At 41.6% G+C, this 20735-nt stretch overlaps 1 protein-coding gene across 2 annotated transcripts in view; it reads left to right on the top strand.

Moving 5' to 3' along the window:
• The window catches only part of TBC1D4 (TBC1 domain family member 4), a 307474-nt gene that overhangs the window by 224808 nt on the left and 61931 nt on the right, over nt 1-20735 (top strand). For both annotated transcript variants that reach the window (XM_082244970.1, XM_082244971.1), the window contains exons 8-10: nt 3747-3866; nt 18750-18821; nt 19668-19906. In XM_082244970.1, coding sequence (XP_082101096.1) covers nt 3747-3866; nt 18750-18821; nt 19668-19906 — 431 coding nt within the window. The remainder of the gene's footprint in view (nt 1-3746; nt 3867-18749; nt 18822-19667; nt 19907-20735) is intronic.

The raw sequence follows: 20735 nt of genomic DNA on the forward strand, positions 1-20735 counted from the left end.
GACATGATCTGTCGCCCTTCTTCCAGGTTTGCGGCATCCGTCCATCTGATTGGCTGGAGCCACGATGACGTAATTCCTGGGCTTGCGCGCGGGAGCCGACGGTAACGGCACGGGGCTCTGAAGGAACGGCACGAGCGGCCATTCCTTCAGAGCGCATGCGCCAGTGATGTCACTGGCTGCATGCAAAGTAAATATCTCCTAAACGGTACATGTTTAGGAGATATTTACAGTACCTATAGGTAAGCCTTAATATAGGCTTACCTATAAGTACAAGTTGTAGAGGAGAGTTTACTTCCTCTTTAAGTTCCTAATGTTTTTTAATTAGTTTAATTTGTGGCTTTGGCAAATAATAGGGGTTTAAAGGTAAGATTAGGTGAAGGTAAGGGGGAGAGTTAGGGTTATGGTTTGAGATGAAGCCTAAATCCAGATGAGTTGTTTTTATTGTATCTTTATTTTAAGGCTCCGTTCACATGTGAGCGTATGGATCGCGGGCAGAACCGCCGCGGTTCCGCCCGCGATCCGGAGATTTATTGCAAATCGCGGGACGCCTATCGTTGCCCGTTGATTTGCAATAGCCCCCCAAACGCCGAGCGATGTTGCCGCGATTTCCGCCTGCCGAATCGCGGCAACATCGCGCAAACAAAATCGCGGGACGCAATACGCTCCAAAGAAGTACAAGAGCTTCTTTGGAGCGTATTGCGTCCCGCGATTTTGTTTGCGCGATGTTGCCGCGATTCGGCAGGCGGAAATCGCGGCAACATCGCTAGGCGTTTGGGGGGCTATTGCAAATCAACGGGCAACGCTAGGCGTCCCGCGATTTGCAATAATCTCCGGATCGCGGGCGGAACCGCAGCGGTTCTGCCCGCGATCCAAACGCTGACATGTGAATGCAGCCTCAAGGTATTTTACAAACAGATGTACATATCTGGACATACAACAACCTCAATCTTAATTTATAGAAAATTACAATGCATGCTGTTTGAGGGATCAAAATTACTCCTACTAGCTACTAGCCATGCCTTAAGAGTTACTCGCCAACAGTTGCCCACCAAACCCCTACCCTGCCCTGCCCTGCCCCTAAACACGCCCTTGTAAATTATCTCATTAAATTACACTGTTATATTTTTTATGCAGAATTAAGTTACAAAAATAAAAACAACAACTTTATCAGTGCCGCCTCATCAGTGCCACCTCAGTGCAGCCTCATCAGTGCCCATCAATACAGCCTCATCAGTGCCCATCAATGCAGCCTCATCAATGCCCATCAGCGCAGCCTCATCCATGTCCATTAATGCAGCCTATCAGTGCCTATCAGCGTAGCTTATCAGTGCCCATCAACGCATCCCTACTAGTGCTCATCAGCGCAGCCTCATCAGTGCCCATCAATGCAGCTTCATGGGAGCCGATTCTCCTCCCAGCGATCTGCCAGGGGAAGGGAGGGGAGAGGAAAAGGAGAGCCAACAGGATCACACAGAGAGGGAACTCCACTGTAAAACAAAGTCCCACCTCCTGGACCATCTCCTGTGATAGACGTCACACTACTTCTGTTTCCCGGCATTGGACCAGTGTGCTGATTATCATAGGAACCGGTCCAGGAGGTGAGACTTTGACAGCGGAGTCCCCCTCTCTTTGTGATACAGCCGACTCCTCTTTCACTCCTCTCCCTTCCCGTGGTCAGTCGCAGGGAGGAGAATCGGCTTTAATTTAACCATACAACATTCTTTCCAATATAGGCATATAGGAACCATTGTGAGGTTTTAAATGCCTTCTGTGTCCCGGTTGAGGAGATATAATCTCACTTCCCGTTGTCTGAAGCTTGTAGCCAAACCTGCCTGTTGAGGGAAATCTTCAGAATGGGGACTCAGACAGCAATAAAATCCTGACAGAGGTTTTTAACCTTTCCCACTGTACTGGAAATTGTTGCGTCATGTGTCCCCTGCTAAGGAGGTTTCCCTTAAATTTTTTGGGGTCTTATATTACTATTCTAAAAAAAAAAAAAAAAAAAAGTTTTACCTAGAGTTGGGCTTTAAATGTTAGGATTAAGTTTTGTTCAGGCATTGTTTTTTAGAACTTCATTTTAATGATTAGGATAGGGGATAGTTTTCAGGTGTTATTGTGTAGCTTAAACATTAAAGTGGTTCTAAAGACATACGTTTTTAACCTAATGCATTTCTGAAATAAGATAAGAAAAACCTTCAATGATCAGTTCCCCCCAGCCCCCCCTTAAATACTAACCTGGCTCCTCTTTCAATCCAGCACTCTGCCTGTCTGTAGCAGTGCTGCTTGCTCTTCCTCTTCACACAGCACACAGAGGCAGCTTCTGGTGCTGTCAATCAAATCCTGTAAGGAGTGAGTGGGGGTGTAGCCAAGCTGTGCTGTGTATGTCTATGGATAAACAGAGCCCGGGAGTGCTCCCAGAGCACACAGCTTGCTATGGGGGGCACTCAGAAGAGGAGGAGCGGAAATTGCCAGCAGGGGACCCCAGAAGAGGAGGTAAGGGGCCGCTCTGTGCAATACCATTGCTGGGAGCAGGAAGATATAGCGCTTATTATTTTAAGAAAAAAAATTGGAACTTTATAACCACTTTTAGGATTAATTTTAGTGGGTTGGTAAAGTATTAATGTGGTATTAATCCCAAAAACAAAAATGTAATAAATGTAAGAATCTGCAGGTGTGTGGTGTAGTGAGCTACAATAAAATGCAGACAGGCGCGGACAGGATCGCATGTCACTATACAAAGCAACACACTGCATTGCTGTACAGTTACATGAATGAAGTGTCCCTTTTGTGCTATTCAAATAAAGTTTCTAAGAAAAACAAAAAAGAAAAGCTGTGTAATGCACTGAAGCACGCACCGCACTTTCCTCTACTTCCGATTCATGGCAGCTGAAACTGGGAGTTGTGGGACACTAATCTGCTGCGGTTTAATGTGTGCCACCTGTCCATTGCTGTGTGAACAGGGTCCTTATTCTCAGCTCCAAAAAGCCCCATGACTTTATAAAATGAATTAACCAAATTTGTTTTAAAATGAATCAAGTTTCCATTGAGGGCAGATATTTTGGTGAACTGAAGTTTTTTATGTATATTATGGTTTTTATTAAGAAAGTGGAAATTACTGAGGGAGAGGGTGCATGTAATGTGTACACAATGATTTGATCTACTGTATATGAAAAGCAATACAAATAATACAGTACTAGAAATAATTATGGGGGGTAATCATGAGCATGTACAAAACATCTGAATCGTATGTATCGAATTGTATATGTACAGTTGTGAAATGTACATAAATATGGTGCACCGAATGCTGACTTCCAGTGAAGTGCTGATCCTTTGTACTAACAATTCAGAAGAATCAATCTAAGTACATACACTTAAACAGCCAATAAAAATGTTCCAAAATGTATATTGCCTGGCAAAGCAATAACTGTTCTTTCTTTTGATATAGTGTCATTTTAGAAGGGTCATTGATAAAGGATAACAATCATGATGATGATTATTGTATTATAGAACACTAATACTGATTACAACAGCAGAATGGCAATATGTTGGTCCTCTTACTGCTATGTAGAATAATACAATTACTGCTAAGAAAAAAATAATCCTATCTTATTGGAGTGACATAATATCAACATGCAGGTGTCTTTACAGTGTGATAATGTGTGTCATTTTTGTAATATTCCAGTTATCACAACTGAGATAAAAGTTTTTTATTTTGAATGCCTAATCTCTTCAATGATTGTTTTCAGAGTGCATCGAACAGCTCCCTCCAGGAGAACACTGCCCCCAGTGGCCGCTTCAAGCTGGATATTCTAAAGAATAAAGCCAAGAAATCTCTGACCAGCTCTCTGGAAAATATTTTCTCAAGGGTATGGACCATAAATAAAAAAAATATTATAAATTATGTCATATTCAGACCTGTAGCTACTGTTAAAACACAGCTAAACCCAAAAACAAGAAATTTAATGTATTGCAGCTTACCAGTCCGTAGATGCCATGGTGGATGCATTCTTTTTTGGAGGCTTTTTTTTTCCTTTTTCCCCTGGTTATCCTACAAACAACACACTTCCTGTCCTTTTTGTAGCTACACTCCCTTCTCCACTGTATCAGGAGCCATTGTTGTCACCCAGGCTGGACCTTAAAGTGGAACTCCCCTAAGAGGGGAAGTTCCGCTTTAAGGACTCTTCCCCCGCTCCTCTTCCACAATTGCCACTTTTGAGGAGCGGGGGGGAGGGGGCAGGTACCTGATTTTCACAGGTACCTGCTGTTCAGTTTCCGAGCTCGGAAACAGAAGTTCTCCTCCCTCCCTCCCTGCAGTCTTCTGGGACACTGACAGGTCCCAAAAGACTGCATCAACCAATCCAGAATGCGACTCGTGCATGCGCAGTGGGCACCAAGCTGTGAAGCCACAAGCTGTCACAGCTGGGTGCCTATAGTGAAGTGGCGGAGCCGCTGAGGGAGGACGGAGGATGAAGATGGCTGGGGTGAGCTCACCGCTGGACCGTGGGACAGGCGAGTGCCTGTTTTTTAAAAGTCCGCAGCTACACTTTTTGTAGCTACTGACTTTTATTTTTTTTATAGGTGGCTGGAGCTCCTCTTTAAACTTTAATTCCATTTTTGCAGTCAAATGTGAAAACCCCCAACTATATTTTGGTATGTGTTGCCTTTTAAACAGCATACCTATAAAAACCCTTTTTACTCTTTTATTTGTTTCTTTTGACGAGGGTTATTCATAGGATTTATTTGTCAGCCTCCATTGCTTTAAAAAATGGCAATGTGGACATAAGGCACAGATGGGCTTCCGGAGGGGCAAGACTAAGAGACCGTGCAATCGATATACATTATATAAACAAAAAGTGCAGCGCTAATGACAGTAAAAAATGAACTGTTGATGACACATGATTATCAAAGTGATCATAATCAATAAAATTAATAAATAATGAAATGTATAAAAATGTCCATTAAAATAGTCAGGTCCAGGAGAAAAGAAGGGGGGGGGGGGAATTAGATGACACGTTGATCCCAGATACACCACAAACAGATAGTAAGAGAGGGTGACTGGAAACCCGGGAAGAAAACTTCACACCAAATGTGAAAAGGTAATCACCTTACCAGATCTAATGGACCACTAAATTATAGGTGGTCAAACCAGGCATAACCTCTAGCCAAGAGAAATTATCATCCAATGCGTCAAATGGATCATAAGGTGGTGGATAATCAGGCAAGTAAACAAACTTCCATTCATAAACACTAAGGGAGGTGATCAATCCTCACATTTGTAGATCATAGAAGAGAGAATGATGCTCCCATAGTGTATTAAAAGATATACCATTTATTTAAAACAGATCGATTGCACTTACAGCAAACTCGGCATATGCAGGCATACAAAGATGATGTTACTGCGGCGTTACTGCAGCGTTCCTGCAGGCTTCACTTCACTAACCCGAATTCTGAGAGGAATATCAGCAAGCCTCCAAAAAGAGCCGAGAGATGTCGTCACCACTGTCGACCACGCCCTACATGTTTCGTCATACGTGACGTCCTTGGGGGGTTGGTGTAGGTGGCACAGCATCATGGACACTGCCTTAGATGGTGCACAGAGGCCATCTTAACTCCTGGCAAAGTGCCCATAACGCAGTAATTAAGGAAATCGAAGCAGGAACATTCATAGAGCCCTAAAGATAAGCCATCTAGTGGACATTTAAAGATGGCAGACATAAAAAACAATGGAAAAAGTATCATAGGCACACATAATGGCATGTGAAAAAGCCAGACTTGTTAAAAGATTACAAAATGAGTAATATTAAAAAACCTCAAGAAATTATAATTAAAGACCTACAGGAATGCCGCAACTTACAAAAATACATAATCATTAACTGCAATAACATCACAATAAAGAATTGGAAAAAAAACAAAAACAGAATTAAAATAAAAAAATAAAATATAAAAAATTCGGCATTGTTAATAAAACAATTAATGTCCCACATTAAGGCCAAACAGGACATCGGATCTCTAATCAAAAATCAAGCGAGTTTCAAGTCGAGAGATGGCCCTAACCAAATTAGTGCCCCTCCAACTACGCGTGACCTTATCTATGACTAAAAAGGAAAGCCCTACTAGAATCCTATCATGATGTCTATCATAGTGCCTAGACAGGTTATGCCCACTAAAGTCTTGTTTATTATTACCTACATGTTCCGGCAAGCGCACATGTAACTCCCGCTTAGTTCTTCCAATATACTGTTTAGAACAGGGGCATTGAATCATATATACCACGTATCTAGAACTACAAGTGATTCAGTTATCAATCTCATACGTTCTATGCGTGTGTGTTGATTGAAATGTGGTAAATCTCCTCTCTTTAAATGAGTTAACTGAACAAATATTACATTTCCTACATGGGAAAAAGCCAGTTAAAGGCTGAAAAAAATATAGTTTTAGGAGGGTCAATGACATTGTGTGCAACTTTATGTCTCAAAGCTGGAGCTCCTCTAAAGATCACCGTAGGACGCTCTGGTAACACTGGGCCTAGCACCCTGTAATTTTTTAAAAAGTTCCAATGTTTTCTAAGTATCTTTTTGATAGAAAAAATGTCAGAGTACCTAGTAAACAGAAACCAAATTTACTCCTATCAGGGTCGAAATTCGAGTCACTACATAACAAAGTTTGTCTATCCAGATCAGCACCCTGTATAATGGTATGATTAATATCAGATTCCAAGTAGCCTTTTTCCAGAAATCTGGCTTTTGGGGTATTAGCCTGTGAGTAGAAGTCATCTATACTCGTACAATTGCGCCTAATCCTCTGAAACTGGCCCTGCACTGCATCCAACCAGATTTTATGATGACAGCTAGACCAAGGAATATGGGCATTGCCGTCAGTATCTTTAAAATATGTAGATGTAATTAACCGCTCCCCCTGTACCTTGATATTTAAATCTAGAAAGTCCAATGCAGAATTACTCATCTCATATTGTAAAGCTATACCCTTAGTATTTTGATTCAAGTCATCAAAAAACCTACTCAGGGAATCCGAATCCCCCTCCCATATCACTAAAACATCATCTATATACCTTCTCCAGAGTCGTAGCTGTTCATGGGGTCAAGTCCAGATAGTATCTAACTCCCAATGTACCATGAACAAATTGGCAAGACTGGGGGCAAACTTGGCCCCCATAGCTACTCCCCGATTCTGCAAATAAAAATTATTCCCGAACCAGAAATAGTTGTGACTAGTGGCCAAATTGAGTAAAGTAATCAGGAAGCCCTTCTGAAATGATGGGAGTGACCCGTCTTTATTCAGAAAGTACTGGACTGCTTCAAGACCATGCTGATGTGAAATAATGGTATACAAAGAGGCCACATCTGCCGTGGCTAAAAGTATCCATCCTTCCAATCAAAATCCTGTAGTAGGGTAATCACCTGAGTGGTGTCCCTAATGTATGCAGGGGTTCTAACTACCAAAGGTTGAAGAAATTCATTCACATACTTTGCCTCTTTGGATGCGGCTCCCCTAGTGGCTCAACTCTCTGTTTCGGCGTGTCTTTTGGCTCTAATGCTGGTCTGTGGCCCAGATTTCTAAAGAAGGCCTTGACTGATCTTCCCTTTCAAGGAGATCACCTGTTTAGTGTTACCCTGCATGACATCATTAAAAGTCTCACAGGGGGGAAGGGTACCTTTCGTACGCAGGCTACTAAGGGCAAGGACCCTTGTCATAGATGTGGGCCCTCCTTCTCTGCTCATAAGAAGTTGTTTCGTCCCTCAGTCGACTGACAAGGGATCAAAGCCTTTCAGAGGATCCAAGCAAACTTGGTCTAGCAAGTCAAGAGCGGGCTTCTCCAGACCCATGGACAGGGCCCCTTCAGCATCAAGGTGTGCCCTCACCCATATCTTGGGTGGGGGGACGCCTTCGCTGGTTCCCCAACCCGTGGACTTCCTTGGTACAAGACAAGTAGGTCCACAAAGTCATACAGTCTGGCTACAAGAACGAGTTTCGTTCTTACCCTCCGGAAAGGTTCTTTCCTTCCAACGGGCGACTGTCCCAGGTCCTCTTACAGGCTCTCTTTGGGGTGGTGCAAGACCTTTTACTTCAAGGGGTGATTGTCCCGGTTCCGACTTCAGAACGTTTTCAGGGGTTTTGCTCAAACCTGTTTACAGTCCCTAGGAAAGAAGGCAAGGTGCGTCCAATTTAACGACCTCAAGGCGCTGAACTACTTTGTGCGGGTGCAGAATGGAGTCCATTCGCATGATGGTGGCTTTCCTGCATCAGGGGGATTTTCTTGCCTCCATTGACATCAAGGATGCTTACCTTCACATTCAAATATGTGTCTGTCACCAATGCTTCCTCCTCTTTGCCATGGGAGAGGAGCATTATTAGTTTGTCGGGTCTCCCTTTGGTCGCGTCTGCCTTTGGTCTTGTCTCTGCTCCCTTGATCTTCACACGAGTTTTTTCCCCTGGTGCTAGCATTGTTACGTCAGCGGGGGATCGCAGTCCTGGGCTTCTTGGATGACCCTCTTCTGAGAGCAGAGTCTCCTACTGAGCTGGTAGAAAACCTGGAGATTACCATACGGACCCTGAAGGAGTTGGGCTGGATTCTGAGCTTTGGTTCCTTCCATGAAGCTAGACTTTCTGGGTCTGACTCTGGACTTAGCCTTAGTCAGAGTACTCCTTCCTCTGGACAAACTCCAAAAAATGCAGGCTGTGATTCGCCTCCTGCTGTCCAGCAGATGGGTTATCCCTCTGGACTTGCATGCTGGTGCTGGGCCTGATGGTGTCAAGCTTCGAGGCGGTCCTGTTTGCACAGTTCCATACGAGGTCCCTGCAAGGGAGATTCTGATCAAATGGGACAAGAATCGACAGTCTATGGACAACCAAATCCAGCTGAGCCAGGGTCCAAAAGGGTCCCTGATCTGGTGGTTTTGTTCTCCGGTGCTCCGGCAGGGCAAATCCTTCCTCCCATTATATTGGACGGTGGTCACCACGAATGCCAGCCTGTCTTGGTGGGGAGGCGTTCTCAAAAGAAATTCTGCTCATGGGGTCTAGATCCTGGAAGAATCCAGACTACCCATCAATGTCCTGGACCTCCGAGTGGTCAGACTTTGCCTGGAACATTGGACGGATTGTCTCCAAGGATGTCCAGTGCGAATTCAATCAGACAGTGCCACGACCTTGGCTTATGTCAATCACCAAGGGGGCACAAGAAGTCTCCTGGCGGCTCTGGAGGTAGCCGGTATTCTAAGGTGGCCAGGACATTTCATTCCAGCCCTTTCCCCCGTACACATTCCCGGAGAGGAAAACTGGCAGGCGAATTACCTCAGTCAACAGGCGTTGGACATGGGGAATGGTCTCTTCATCCCAAGGTGTTTCATCAGTTGCATCTCCGGTGGGGCACCCCCGAGGTGGATCTGTTGGTGTCTCGGCTCAACACAAAGGTGCAGAGGTTCTTCTGGCGGATGCCACAGACCCACTGATGGCCCGGTGGGGTCGGTATCGTCTGATTTACGCCTTCCCTCCTCTCAAGCTTCTGCCAAGACTTCTACGCAGGATCAAGGCAGAAGAGATTCCGGTCATGTTAGTGGCCCTGGACTGGCCTCGCCGGGCCTGGTATGCCGATCTGGTGAGGCTGCTCGCTGACGTTCCTTGGAAGTTTACTCTCAGGGAGGATCTTCTGTCCCAAGGGCCAATCTTCCATCCTGCTTTACAGTCGCTGGCATTGACATCTTGGTGTTGAAGGATAGGGGTTTGTCTGAATTGGTGATTCCAATGCTGTTAAAAACTAGGAAATCTACTTCTAGGAAGATCTACCATCGTACGTGGAAGACATACATTGCGTGGTGTCTCGGATCTTGACCTTTCTTCAACTGGGGGTTGAACAGAAATTGGCCTTGAGTACCATCAAGGGCCAGGTGTTGGCTTTGGCTGTCTTCTTCCAACGACCTTTGGCCACATACTCTCTGGTGTATACCTTTCTTCAGGGTGTTCCAAATTTGGTTCCTCCAGTGCGGTCTCCGTTGCTGTCTTGGGACCTCAATTTGGTGCTTTTGGTCCTCCAGAAGCCTCCCTTTGAGAATCTTCGGGAGATTCCCTTGCTTACCCTGTTTCAGAAGGTGGCTTGGTGACTATCACCTCTGCGCGCAGGGTGTCGGAACTGGCGGCGTTATCCTTTCGTTCACCTTACTTGGTGAGTCACAGAGATAAGGTGGTTCTTCGCCCCTGTCCGTCATTCCTTGGATGCCTTGTATGGGGCTCGGGCAATTAGGGTGTACCTGGCAGCTACGGAGTCTTTTAGGAAGTCAGACTCACTATTTTTGCTTACGAATGGGTCTTTGAAAGGGTTGTCCGCTTCCTCTATGGATGGATGCCAATTCAGGCCTATTCCGTCAGGGGTCAGGTTCCTCCTTTCCCTATCAAGGGGCACTCTATTTTGGCGCTCAGTGCCTCCTGGGCCTTCCATCATTATGCGTCTGTGATGCAGGTTTGCAAGGCGGCCACCTTGAACATTCACAAAGTTCTATAAAGAGGATTCATTGGCATCTGTGGATGCTTCTTTTGGCTGCAAGGTTTTGCAGGCTGCTGTTTAGAGGACTGGGTCCTCTTTGAAGGTGTATGTTTTTTTCAGGTGGGCTCCAATTGTTTTGGTTGAGCTCCTGTGTCCTGGTTGGCTACTGTTTAGCCTTGGGAATTTTTTGCTGTTCCCACCCCTCATGTTTAACATTGCTTTGGGATGTCCCAATGTTTAAGAAGATCAGGAGCTGTGTCCATCAATGAACAAAAGAGAAATGGGATTTTTGACTTACCTGACACAGCACCCACTCCTCTGTGGAGTTGTATTTTCTTCTGACACTGCTTGTAACAAAACAGAGTACCTATAGCAGAGAGGGGAAGTATACCCCCTGGGACTTCCCGTAGGCGTAGACAGACTTTTTTTCTGCCTAGGGGCAGTATAACCCAATGGTTAAGAAGATCAGGAGCTGTGGGGACTTCCCGTAGGCGTAGACAGACTTTTTTTCTGCCTAGGGGCAGTATAACCCAATGGTTAAGAAGATCAGGAGCTGTGTTCTTCAATGAACATCAAAGAAATGGATTTTACGGTAAGTCAAAAATCCAATTTTTTTCCATTTTGGACAGAGTAGGGTTATAACACTTGTCAGTTTTTTTTTCCCCCCCCATCTGTGTCCCATAGTGGAGAATTCCCTCACTTCCTGTCCCTTAGGCAAAAAAGCAAGAGGTAATCCCCCAAAGTGAGGGAAAATCCCTGGTAGTCAGGAGAACTAGTGTAGAAGAAAAAGAGAAAAAAGGCACCTCTGATTTTTTTTTCTCTTTTTCTTCTATATATGTTTGGGAAGCCACTTCTATTCCCCCCCTCCCCTTTGAAGGCCAGCCCTGAATAGTGGACTTGTTCATCTGTTTGCTTTCCTCTTTGAGAACCAAGCCACATGAACTTTGAATTGATATAGATGATTAGATCATTAATTTTAGCTGCCACTATGGCACCATGTGCACTAGCGCCAAACTATCCATTTTTTTATTCATTTTTTTTTTTTTAGGAGAACTAGTGTACCCATTGGAAGATTTCCCCTCTATTACTGTTCTGGTGCCAACCTACAATGTGGGATTTTCTTTTACTTTTACTTTCGATGATAATGGTAAACAAGATAAATCTCCCTAACGGGGACACAAACAGCAATAGAAACTGACTTGTGTTCTAATCCGTCTCCACTCTATCAAAACTATAACCAAACAAAAAAAAAAGTTTTGCCTTTATACTTTAAACAAATGTCAAACCAGAGCAAGATCATAATATTGTGGGTCATATGGAGACAGTAGAGAAGTTACTTTTTGACCAGTTAAATCTACATGTTTTCCAGTTTACAGTATACAATCTACTGTTTTGTGTAAACTTTTCAATCATTTGTACAAAGCAACATTTCATATAGGCTGAATCTATAATACCCCACTTACAAAACATATTGGTTTTTCTAAAAAGAAAGCCCAGAACTACCTGTATAATATTTGGCAAATTGTCTATAAATGACTTAGGATTTTTTTAAAAAAAAGGAGAATATGTGACATTCTTTAACTTCCACTGCTGGTGACTCCTGCATGTGCTTTAAAGTGGTTGTAAACCTCAGACATGAAATATGAACAAAGCATATCCTTCTATAGTGTGTACTTTTCTCAATTAGGAGCACTAAGTCTAATTCTTTCTGCTGCTTCATTTCTCTGCCTTTTAGCATGAATCACTTCTGACAATTTTTTTCTGACACCAAGAGCGAAATGGTGACAGGAGAGGGATCTCACAGCTGATTGACAGCCTTAGCTCTGTTGCTGTGTGAAGAGGGGTGGGGGGGTGTCTCTTACATCCAATCAGCTCTCAGAGCTCCACTCACTGAACTCTGCAGAGTGTATTTCAGCTCTCCGTCCCCTTTATTCTCACAGTTCAGACAAGCTTTATACCTTCTAGGCTTTGAACTGTTGTGGAGAAGAGAAGCCTGCAGATAAACAGGTACAACTTATGTAGAAGGATTTGTTTAATCTCTGTGTATCACCCGAGGTCAAGTCCCTTTGAATGCTGGAATTTTTAGGACGTTTGAAACGTCCGTTCGGTCGCGTTTGTCGCGTTTGCGTTTAGAACCGTTCCTAGAGGTCAAAAAAATTATTCCCCTTTAAAATGGAAAAACGCGAACGCTAAACGCGGGTCATCGCGTTCGGGTCGCGTTTTTGCGTTTGAAACGCCGGGAAACACACGTTCGAACGCAAATAATTGCGTTCTAAAAAAAAGTCCCTGAACGCAACTGCCTGCAAATTACTGTAAATGACCTGGTGTACATGGACAGATAAGATAACATGGAGCTGCGTTCAGGGGCTTCTGAAAAAAATCGCCCAACTGCTCTTAAACGGCCATTTCCAGCGTCCCGTGTACATGGAGCCTTAGACTGATGGTCCCATTTCGCCTAGTAGATATGGGAGGTGTGTGTCCACTGAGTCATTCAATAGTAGTAAAATTGTTGACCGAACAGCGGCAACATCTAGAAAGATGTAAGAACAGTAAAAGTACAGTATCCTGACAGTCTGCTGCTCCGTCTATCAGAGTACAGTAGCCGCAGTGGTAGATTTATCCATCCGTGCTGTTTTGCGTTAATGGAGGAATCTGTAACCTGTGGGCTACCCAAAAGAAATCTATGGGTGAATGGCTAGCTTTTAGCAGCTGAGACCAATAAATTCTGATTTCTGTTTGGCTGCTGAAGTTCACATCACACTCTATTTCTTGGTTGCATGCTATTAAACTACATTTTGTTTATATGTCTGATAGCGAGATTTCATAGTTTAGCTGTCACAAAACCCATAATTTATTCATCTATTTTTTCAAAATGGCCGTGTGTAATACTTAAATGACTCTGTCTCTAAAAAGGATGTTTTCAATAAAATGTTATAGAATAAAAGAGAACCGCGCATCCAAAACTAAAATACAGCAGCTAGCATCAATCAACAGGTGATAACAAGAATGGTATATAAAATGCAGCACTGATATATATCTGTAGGTACAGTCAAGGTGAAGTCCATATATTCAAAATGTTGAAAATGGAATATAGATAAGACCACACCTTCAACCCCTTGGTGTATAATGACAAACGACACTCGGTGAGCAAGGGTATCTCCAAGCCTCTTACCAGAGTGGATGGATCACTGCTCTCACAATGATTAAAAGCGCCTTTAAATCCCAAAGAGGACCACACTGAGGGACACTGGGCTCTATATCCTGAAGGTGAACTGAATTGTAGAGTGTTCCGATCCTTGATATAGATAACTCGAGTGTATCCAATAGGGTTTTGGAGTACCATAATATAAAGAGAACCTTATGGTGCAGTACTTTTAAAATAGAGTAATTTATTCAAAGGTAATGCACTCACCACATTATGGTAAAAAAGCAGCTCAATGCCCACAATACACATATGAAGCCGGGATCGCCGCCAGGGACCTGATAGAGGAAGATCATGGCCGCTCTGTGCAATATCACTGCACAGAGCAGGTGAGTATAACATGTTTGTTATTTTTAAATGAAAAAAAAAAAAAAAGTGAAGAGATAAGTTTTTTGGATCTTACATTGGAAGATTGTAATCGTTTCTGCCACCATCCCGACAAAATTGTTTGTAGTTTTTTGGTGCCTCAAGTCAAATATGGGATTTTATGGGCAGGAGTACAGGAACTGTACTCCTGCCCATAAAATCCCATATTTGACTTGAGGCACCAAAAAACTACAAAAAAAAAAAGTGCATGTGTCCAAAGAGTCTTCATACATACAGAGTCAGCAGCTGACAACTATGGAAAATGTGATGTTAACTGCAGATCATTTAGGTGTTTACCATACAGTATCTAGAACGTTTATTCCAAAATTAACAAGTGTATGTTCAACTTAAGACCCCCAGGCAAGTTTGACAAAGCAAATGATTACCTATAATATCTGTATGTATTTTTATCACTCTTATAATCTGCAGGAATTCTTGCCCTTAGTGATTGTGCTCTACCTTTTGCATCATTACTTTGAAGCCATCATATTTCATATATCTGGCACTAAATGTCAGTACCAATCTGGATAATTGTCGCTGTGAGCTCTAGTGGTGCCACTGCAATTAAATGTAATTGATTCTGCCACATTCTACGTAACGCCATAGATCAAAGTACTCAGTCTGCCCATAGTGCCTTGTTTATAATGTCAGCTGAAGCCTTACCTGTAACCCTTCCTTATAAGCTCCATACCTTTTGAAAAAGGATACAAAGCAAGGTCACTTGACCGGATTTTAAAAGATGATTTCACATCACTTTAACAATGTATCTTTGGAAGCGTGTTCCGGGGGTTTCTGGGTGATGTTATTATTCTGATGACTTCACTTCTGCTTTAAAAGCTGTCTGCATAATTTGAATCTTTCCTGTTTTTCTCAGCTTTTTCTAGTTGCTCACTCATCATTCTAAAATTATACAGTAATTTGTTTTTGTACCATGTCTAGTGTGGGTATGTTTGCAAGTTATTTTTTACAGAATTATATGTGTGCAAAGCTTTGCACTATCTGTGATATAGAATCAGGGTCTGTCAGTACAGACATAAATAAAGAAATTCAGTCTTTTGTTTGATTTTGCAAGTTTAAACATATTGCAAGAGTATAGCAAAGTAGCGTAAATACAGAGGACAGCGGCAGAAGTTGAGCACACAAAATTGCAGCATATCTAACTATCGAGTAATCATAAGAAATGTTTAAACAATTGAGTTTCTGTATTATTATTATTCTGTGATAACAAAGTAGAGTTTTTTTTTTGATAGGGTGGTCCCTGTATAAGGATAAAAAAAAGTATCTCTAAATAATAAAAGAAAAAGAAAGGCATATCTAAAGCCTAAAACCAGCTATACATGAATTGAAATTTGAAAATTGAATTTTGATCCATGCATGGGCAGGCTGGTTTACAGAAGTCAGTCTACTGATTTACTGTACAACTAGCCTGTTGAAAAATGTCCGTATGATCAGCCCTGCCGGCTTTATCTGACCCCACACTCCAAGGTTTAACTGTTTGTTAAGTCTTGTGTTACAGGAATAAGCTGTTATATTGCATTATTCCTCACTCGCTTTTGCTGCTCTGGGTTGTGGGTGAAACCTTGCCATCCTCATGTATAGTCTTGCATTGCATGTGATGATGTCATAGTGCAACTACCAGCCGAAGAAGAAGCTTTGTTGACCATTTGCACAATATGATGGAAGCCTGGGTAAGTATTACAGCGTATTCATCTACCCCTACGGAGCATTTAATCCTTGTGGTGCAGGAGGCTCTTAATCCAAACGGTATTTTTTTTTTTTTATTGTGGAGTTAAAATCCCAACTAGGGTGATTTTAATTTTAATATTTCAGGTGGGTTATTATTTGTGAACCTCTGACCTTCAGTAGCTTTCAGTAAGCTTTTGCGATAAATTATTATAGCTGTTTTATACTTACCCACAAATGCAGTAGGAGCTATACCTTTGACTTCCTGCTACATCAGAGAGGATTCTATGACGGATGCCAGTGTACCCCCAAACTAAGTGCCTTGTCATTGACAAAGCCAGGTCTGTGTTGATGCTGTGCCCGTAGTTGGCCTTGAACACAATCGACTACAAATGTCTGAAGAGAGCCTTTAGGTTGTAGACCGACATTAATCAGAAAATTTTACCTGAATATTTCCAAAACCTGACAGAATGCCAAAGGTCTACAAAGCTATATTTTGCTGTAAATTGAGGATTCTTTGATGAATCAGAATTTTAACCACTTTACCACCGGAGGATTTTGCTGTCTTACGTCCAGGCCACTTTTTGTTATTCGGCACTGTGCAACTTTAACTGACAATTGCGCGGTCATTCATCCCCGTACCCAAACAAAATTTACGTCCTTTTTTTCCCACAAACAGAGCTTTCTTTCGGTGGTATTTGATCACCTCTGCGCTTTTCATTTTTTGCGATATTAATAAAAAAATGCGACAATTTTGAAAAAATAACAATATTTTTCTACTTTGACAGTTAAAAAATATCCAATATATTCAATTTTTGTCATATATTTAGGCCAAAATGTATTTAGCTACATGTCTTTGACAAAAAAATTCTCAATGAGCGTATTTTTAACCGGAAGATTTTGCCCCCTTCCTGACCAGACCATATTTTGCGATTCGGCACTGTGTTATTTTAACGGACAATTGCGCGGTCGTGCGATGCTGTACCCAAATTAAATTTATGTCCTTTTTTTCCCCACAAATAGAGCTTTCTTTTGGTGATATTTTATCACCTGTGCGATTTTTACTTTTTGCGCTATATACAAAAAAAGAGCGACAATTTTGAAAAAATAAAATTTTTCACATTTTTTTTATATGAAATCAAAATGTTTTAACTTTTTTTGCCAATTTGTTTTCTGCTACATATTTTTGGTAAAAAAAAATCACAATAAGCGTATTTTGATTGGTTTGCGCAAAAGTTATTGCAGCTACTAACTAAAGGAAATTTCTGTCATTTTTATTGTTTTTGTTTTTTTAACTAGTAATGGCGGCGATCTGCGGGTTTTTTTTTTGCGGGACTGTGACATTGCGGCGGACAGAACGGGCCCTTGACTGACATTTTTGACACCTTTGGGGGTACCAGTGACATTACTACAGTAATCAGATAAACTAGGAGTCTCTGCCTTGAGACTGGGCAGTCTACAATTACGATTAGTAGCAGTCTACATTTATTTTCGGAGTTCAGCTAATCTTCTTTGGATTTGCGCAATATATGGAGCGCAGGACAAGGTCCTGCTAGCACTCAGCCTTCAATGGGGATGATCCCAGGGCTTGGGAGCAGCATACACCATACCTCTGCCATAGTTGAGACATTAGTGTCATTGTTAGTTTTCCTACTTTTTGCATAGTACAGGTTTTCTATAACACTACACAGCAGAAAAACCTCCAGAACTTGTGACCTTAGTTTAGTGACAACCTGTGAAGACACGGTTTTGTTTTGCAAATCGTTGGTATGCAGTACGGGAGTGTCAGTTTAACTTACTATTTTTAAATGCATTTCAAAATATCCTGTCTTTCCTCCGAACTGTGAACTGATAATGTAGAAAATGTAGAAGCTGATAATGAAGAGTATGTTCATTAGGGGACAAACTATATATTTTTTTGTTGTGTTGATTACACCATCATTTTTAAACCTCATTAAAAAAAAAAAAGATTGTTAGCTTCTGAAATGTTCTGAAATGTTCATTTCTTTTTTGTTTCTTTTGTAAGGGACGGTTCACATGAGGGAGGGGTGTTTTAGCTTTGTTTTTAAATGCATTTTAGGTGTGTTACCATTAAACTCTCTGTATTGTGCATTTTTATGGAAGTGCATCAAAGATGCAGTAAGCATGTTTTTTAAGGCCTCATGCACACTGCTGCTGTTAAACTCATGTTTTTATGAGTTTTGGCGTTTTTATTCTTTTTTAACAGCCCTTAAAATCCCCTCTATGTTTTCCTTTGTGTCCATTAACACATGGACATTTTTAGCAGTTTATTAGTAAGGGAGTTTATGGACTGTTGTCTGCACGCCCTAAAATCGCATTTAAGAGCAGTTTTTCTGACCACAAAAAACGTACATAAACGCTATGCATGTATAGCACTTCAACGTTTATTTCAGTAGCCAGAATAAATTCTAATTCTGCCTATTAAATTACACTCCCAAACTCTGTTAAACACTGATACACCTTTAAAATGCAGCTTAGGTGAGTTTATAATACTGATTTTCAGGATAAACAGTGTTTACAAGAAACCAGTGTGCATGAGGCCTTAATGCACTGCATATAAATCACACAGGTGTGAACAGTGCCTAATGTAGTGTGCAATGTAGCAATGTGTACAAAATACTTTGCTGCAGCTGGAAAAAATGTTACGACATAAAATTGCTCATGTGAACATTTTCTACACATAAACAGCATTTAAAGGGATTCAATCTTCTGCATTTCTAGTGTACACACAATTGAAAAGTGAAGTTTGGAAGGGTTGTTGTTATGGCAAACACTCCATGTAGTTTTTACAGTTCCGTAACACAGTGTTTCTTTATGTGGGGATGCGATCTACTGTTTACTTGCTTGTGATGAACAGTATATTGTGACAGAACCCCTGGGGACCTCTCGCTGTCTTAACATATACCCCTTTTAATGTTTTGAAATGGAAAAAAAAAATGTCTACGGTCAGATGGTCCAATTAATGTTGACTTGTGTTTACAGGGTGCAAATCGAGTGAGAGGACGACTGGGCAGCATGGATAGCTTTGAACGAAACAGTTTTGCATCTGACAAGGTACATTTTCTATAGCATATACAGTATATAAACATATTACTAAATAATACTGTGGCAGGAATGGTTCATTCTGATGTTTTGTGTGTTTCCATTAGATTGTAAGCTCTTCTGAGCAGGGCCCTCTAAATCCTCTTGTATTTTATTGTATTGTATATGTACTGTCTCCCTCTAATATTGTAAAGCACTGTGTAAATTGCTGGCGCTATAGAAATCCTTAATAATAATAATAATAATAATAATACAGGAGAAAGTTCTTCTGGACATATACAGTATTTTATTAGGGACCAGTGATAATAACAATATGGCCTTTTGTCATAGCTTGGTTACACGTTCTTTTCTTCACCTTGCCTCCAGTTGTGTACATCGCTGTACTTCCTGTTTCATGTAACCAGTGTTTTACCGAGAAATACGGAATATGCCTTTAATGCCTGCTTCACCCTGAAGTGATAGACACAACAGACGTATGGTTTTGTGTTTCTTGTGTGGCTGACTTACCAGCTTCTATTATAATAATAGACTGTTTTCCAGGATATTATACTGACAGCACAGGAAACTTGTGTCCAGGAAGCCGGCAAGAGAGAAAAAAAGTCAGCAAGGCATTATTGTTCATTACAAAAACAGGCGTGCTCGCCCCTTAGATAAGAGTCTGTGTTCTCCTTGGTACTATGCTAGATCAGAAGCCTGAGATTGCTTTGTGCTTTCTATTTTCTAATCTCACAAACTACCTTACCGTCAGCGATTTGTATTTTGGATTTCAAGAGCGGGCATTAAGGACTGTAGGATACTTCTAAATGAGCTGTATTCATCACAAGTTGGAAAGATTTCTTATATTTTGTGTCACCACAGGACGGCTCTCCTGGGGATTCTCCTCCGGCCACCCCACCATCTTCTCCTGTGTCATCGGCCTGGCAGGCATTTCCAGAGGAAGACCCAGACTCCCCCCAGTTTCGCAGAAGGGCTCACACTTTTAGCCATCCACCATCGAGTGCCAAGCGGAGGATAACCTTTCCTGATGTAAAGTCACCAAACAGCAGATCCCCCCTTCAAAGGCAGCACTCACTAGCCTGTGATGGGGCACAAAGCAGGTCAGTTAACATACAATGGCATCTATAAAATAAGACTACTACTAAACACAATGAATGCCTTTTACTATATATATATATATATATGTATATATATATATATATATATATATACATTTGGAGTTGCATTCATTCTTTCTTAAGTCACATTTACTTCGGTTTAATATTTTGACCGATCCCCTCGTGTGTGAAGAATTCCATTTTCCTTAATAATGCATGGTAGATGCATGTTTTAGGATAGTTTTTAGCACTCATCCATTTTGTTGCTAAGGTAACATAACAGCTGTATGCAGTATATACAGTATGTGTATAAAAATCCCATTGTGTTATGTAGAGCTTTCCTGATCCACCACTGTATTTGAATTTTTTTTCCTTTATAAAATTCTAAAGATAAAACAAGATATTTCACATCCATCCTGTGTTGTGGAGGCAGATGTACAAATTGTATCATTAGCATTACATATCACACAAATGTTTGTGATTCAGAACCTGCTGCAGAATTCTGTTTAACACAATAACATTTTAAACATAACTTGTTTATAGGGCCAGCAAAGATAAAAGATTATTTTAACTCTAAAGCGGGCCATACATGCATCAGAATTCAGCTATTCAGCAGCAATCTGTCAATTGACTTGTGTACAACCAGCCTGTCAAGTTTTTCCTGAACGATCAGTGCCACCAGCTGAAGCCCGCTTTAGTGTATATGATAACATTGGTTTGTAAGTGTGTAAGAGTTGGGCAGATGACAGTGAGGCATCTGCTGTTTTTTTTTTAAACCATTTGCTGCTCCACCAGGTTCTGCTGTGATGACAGGTGAACACTGTTCACATGT

The sequence above is a fragment of the Pelophylax lessonae genome (assembly GCF_965119305.1).
Source record: "Pelophylax lessonae genome assembly, chromosome: 2".
Taxonomy (NCBI): domain Eukaryota; kingdom Metazoa; phylum Chordata; class Amphibia; order Anura; family Ranidae; genus Pelophylax; species Pelophylax lessonae.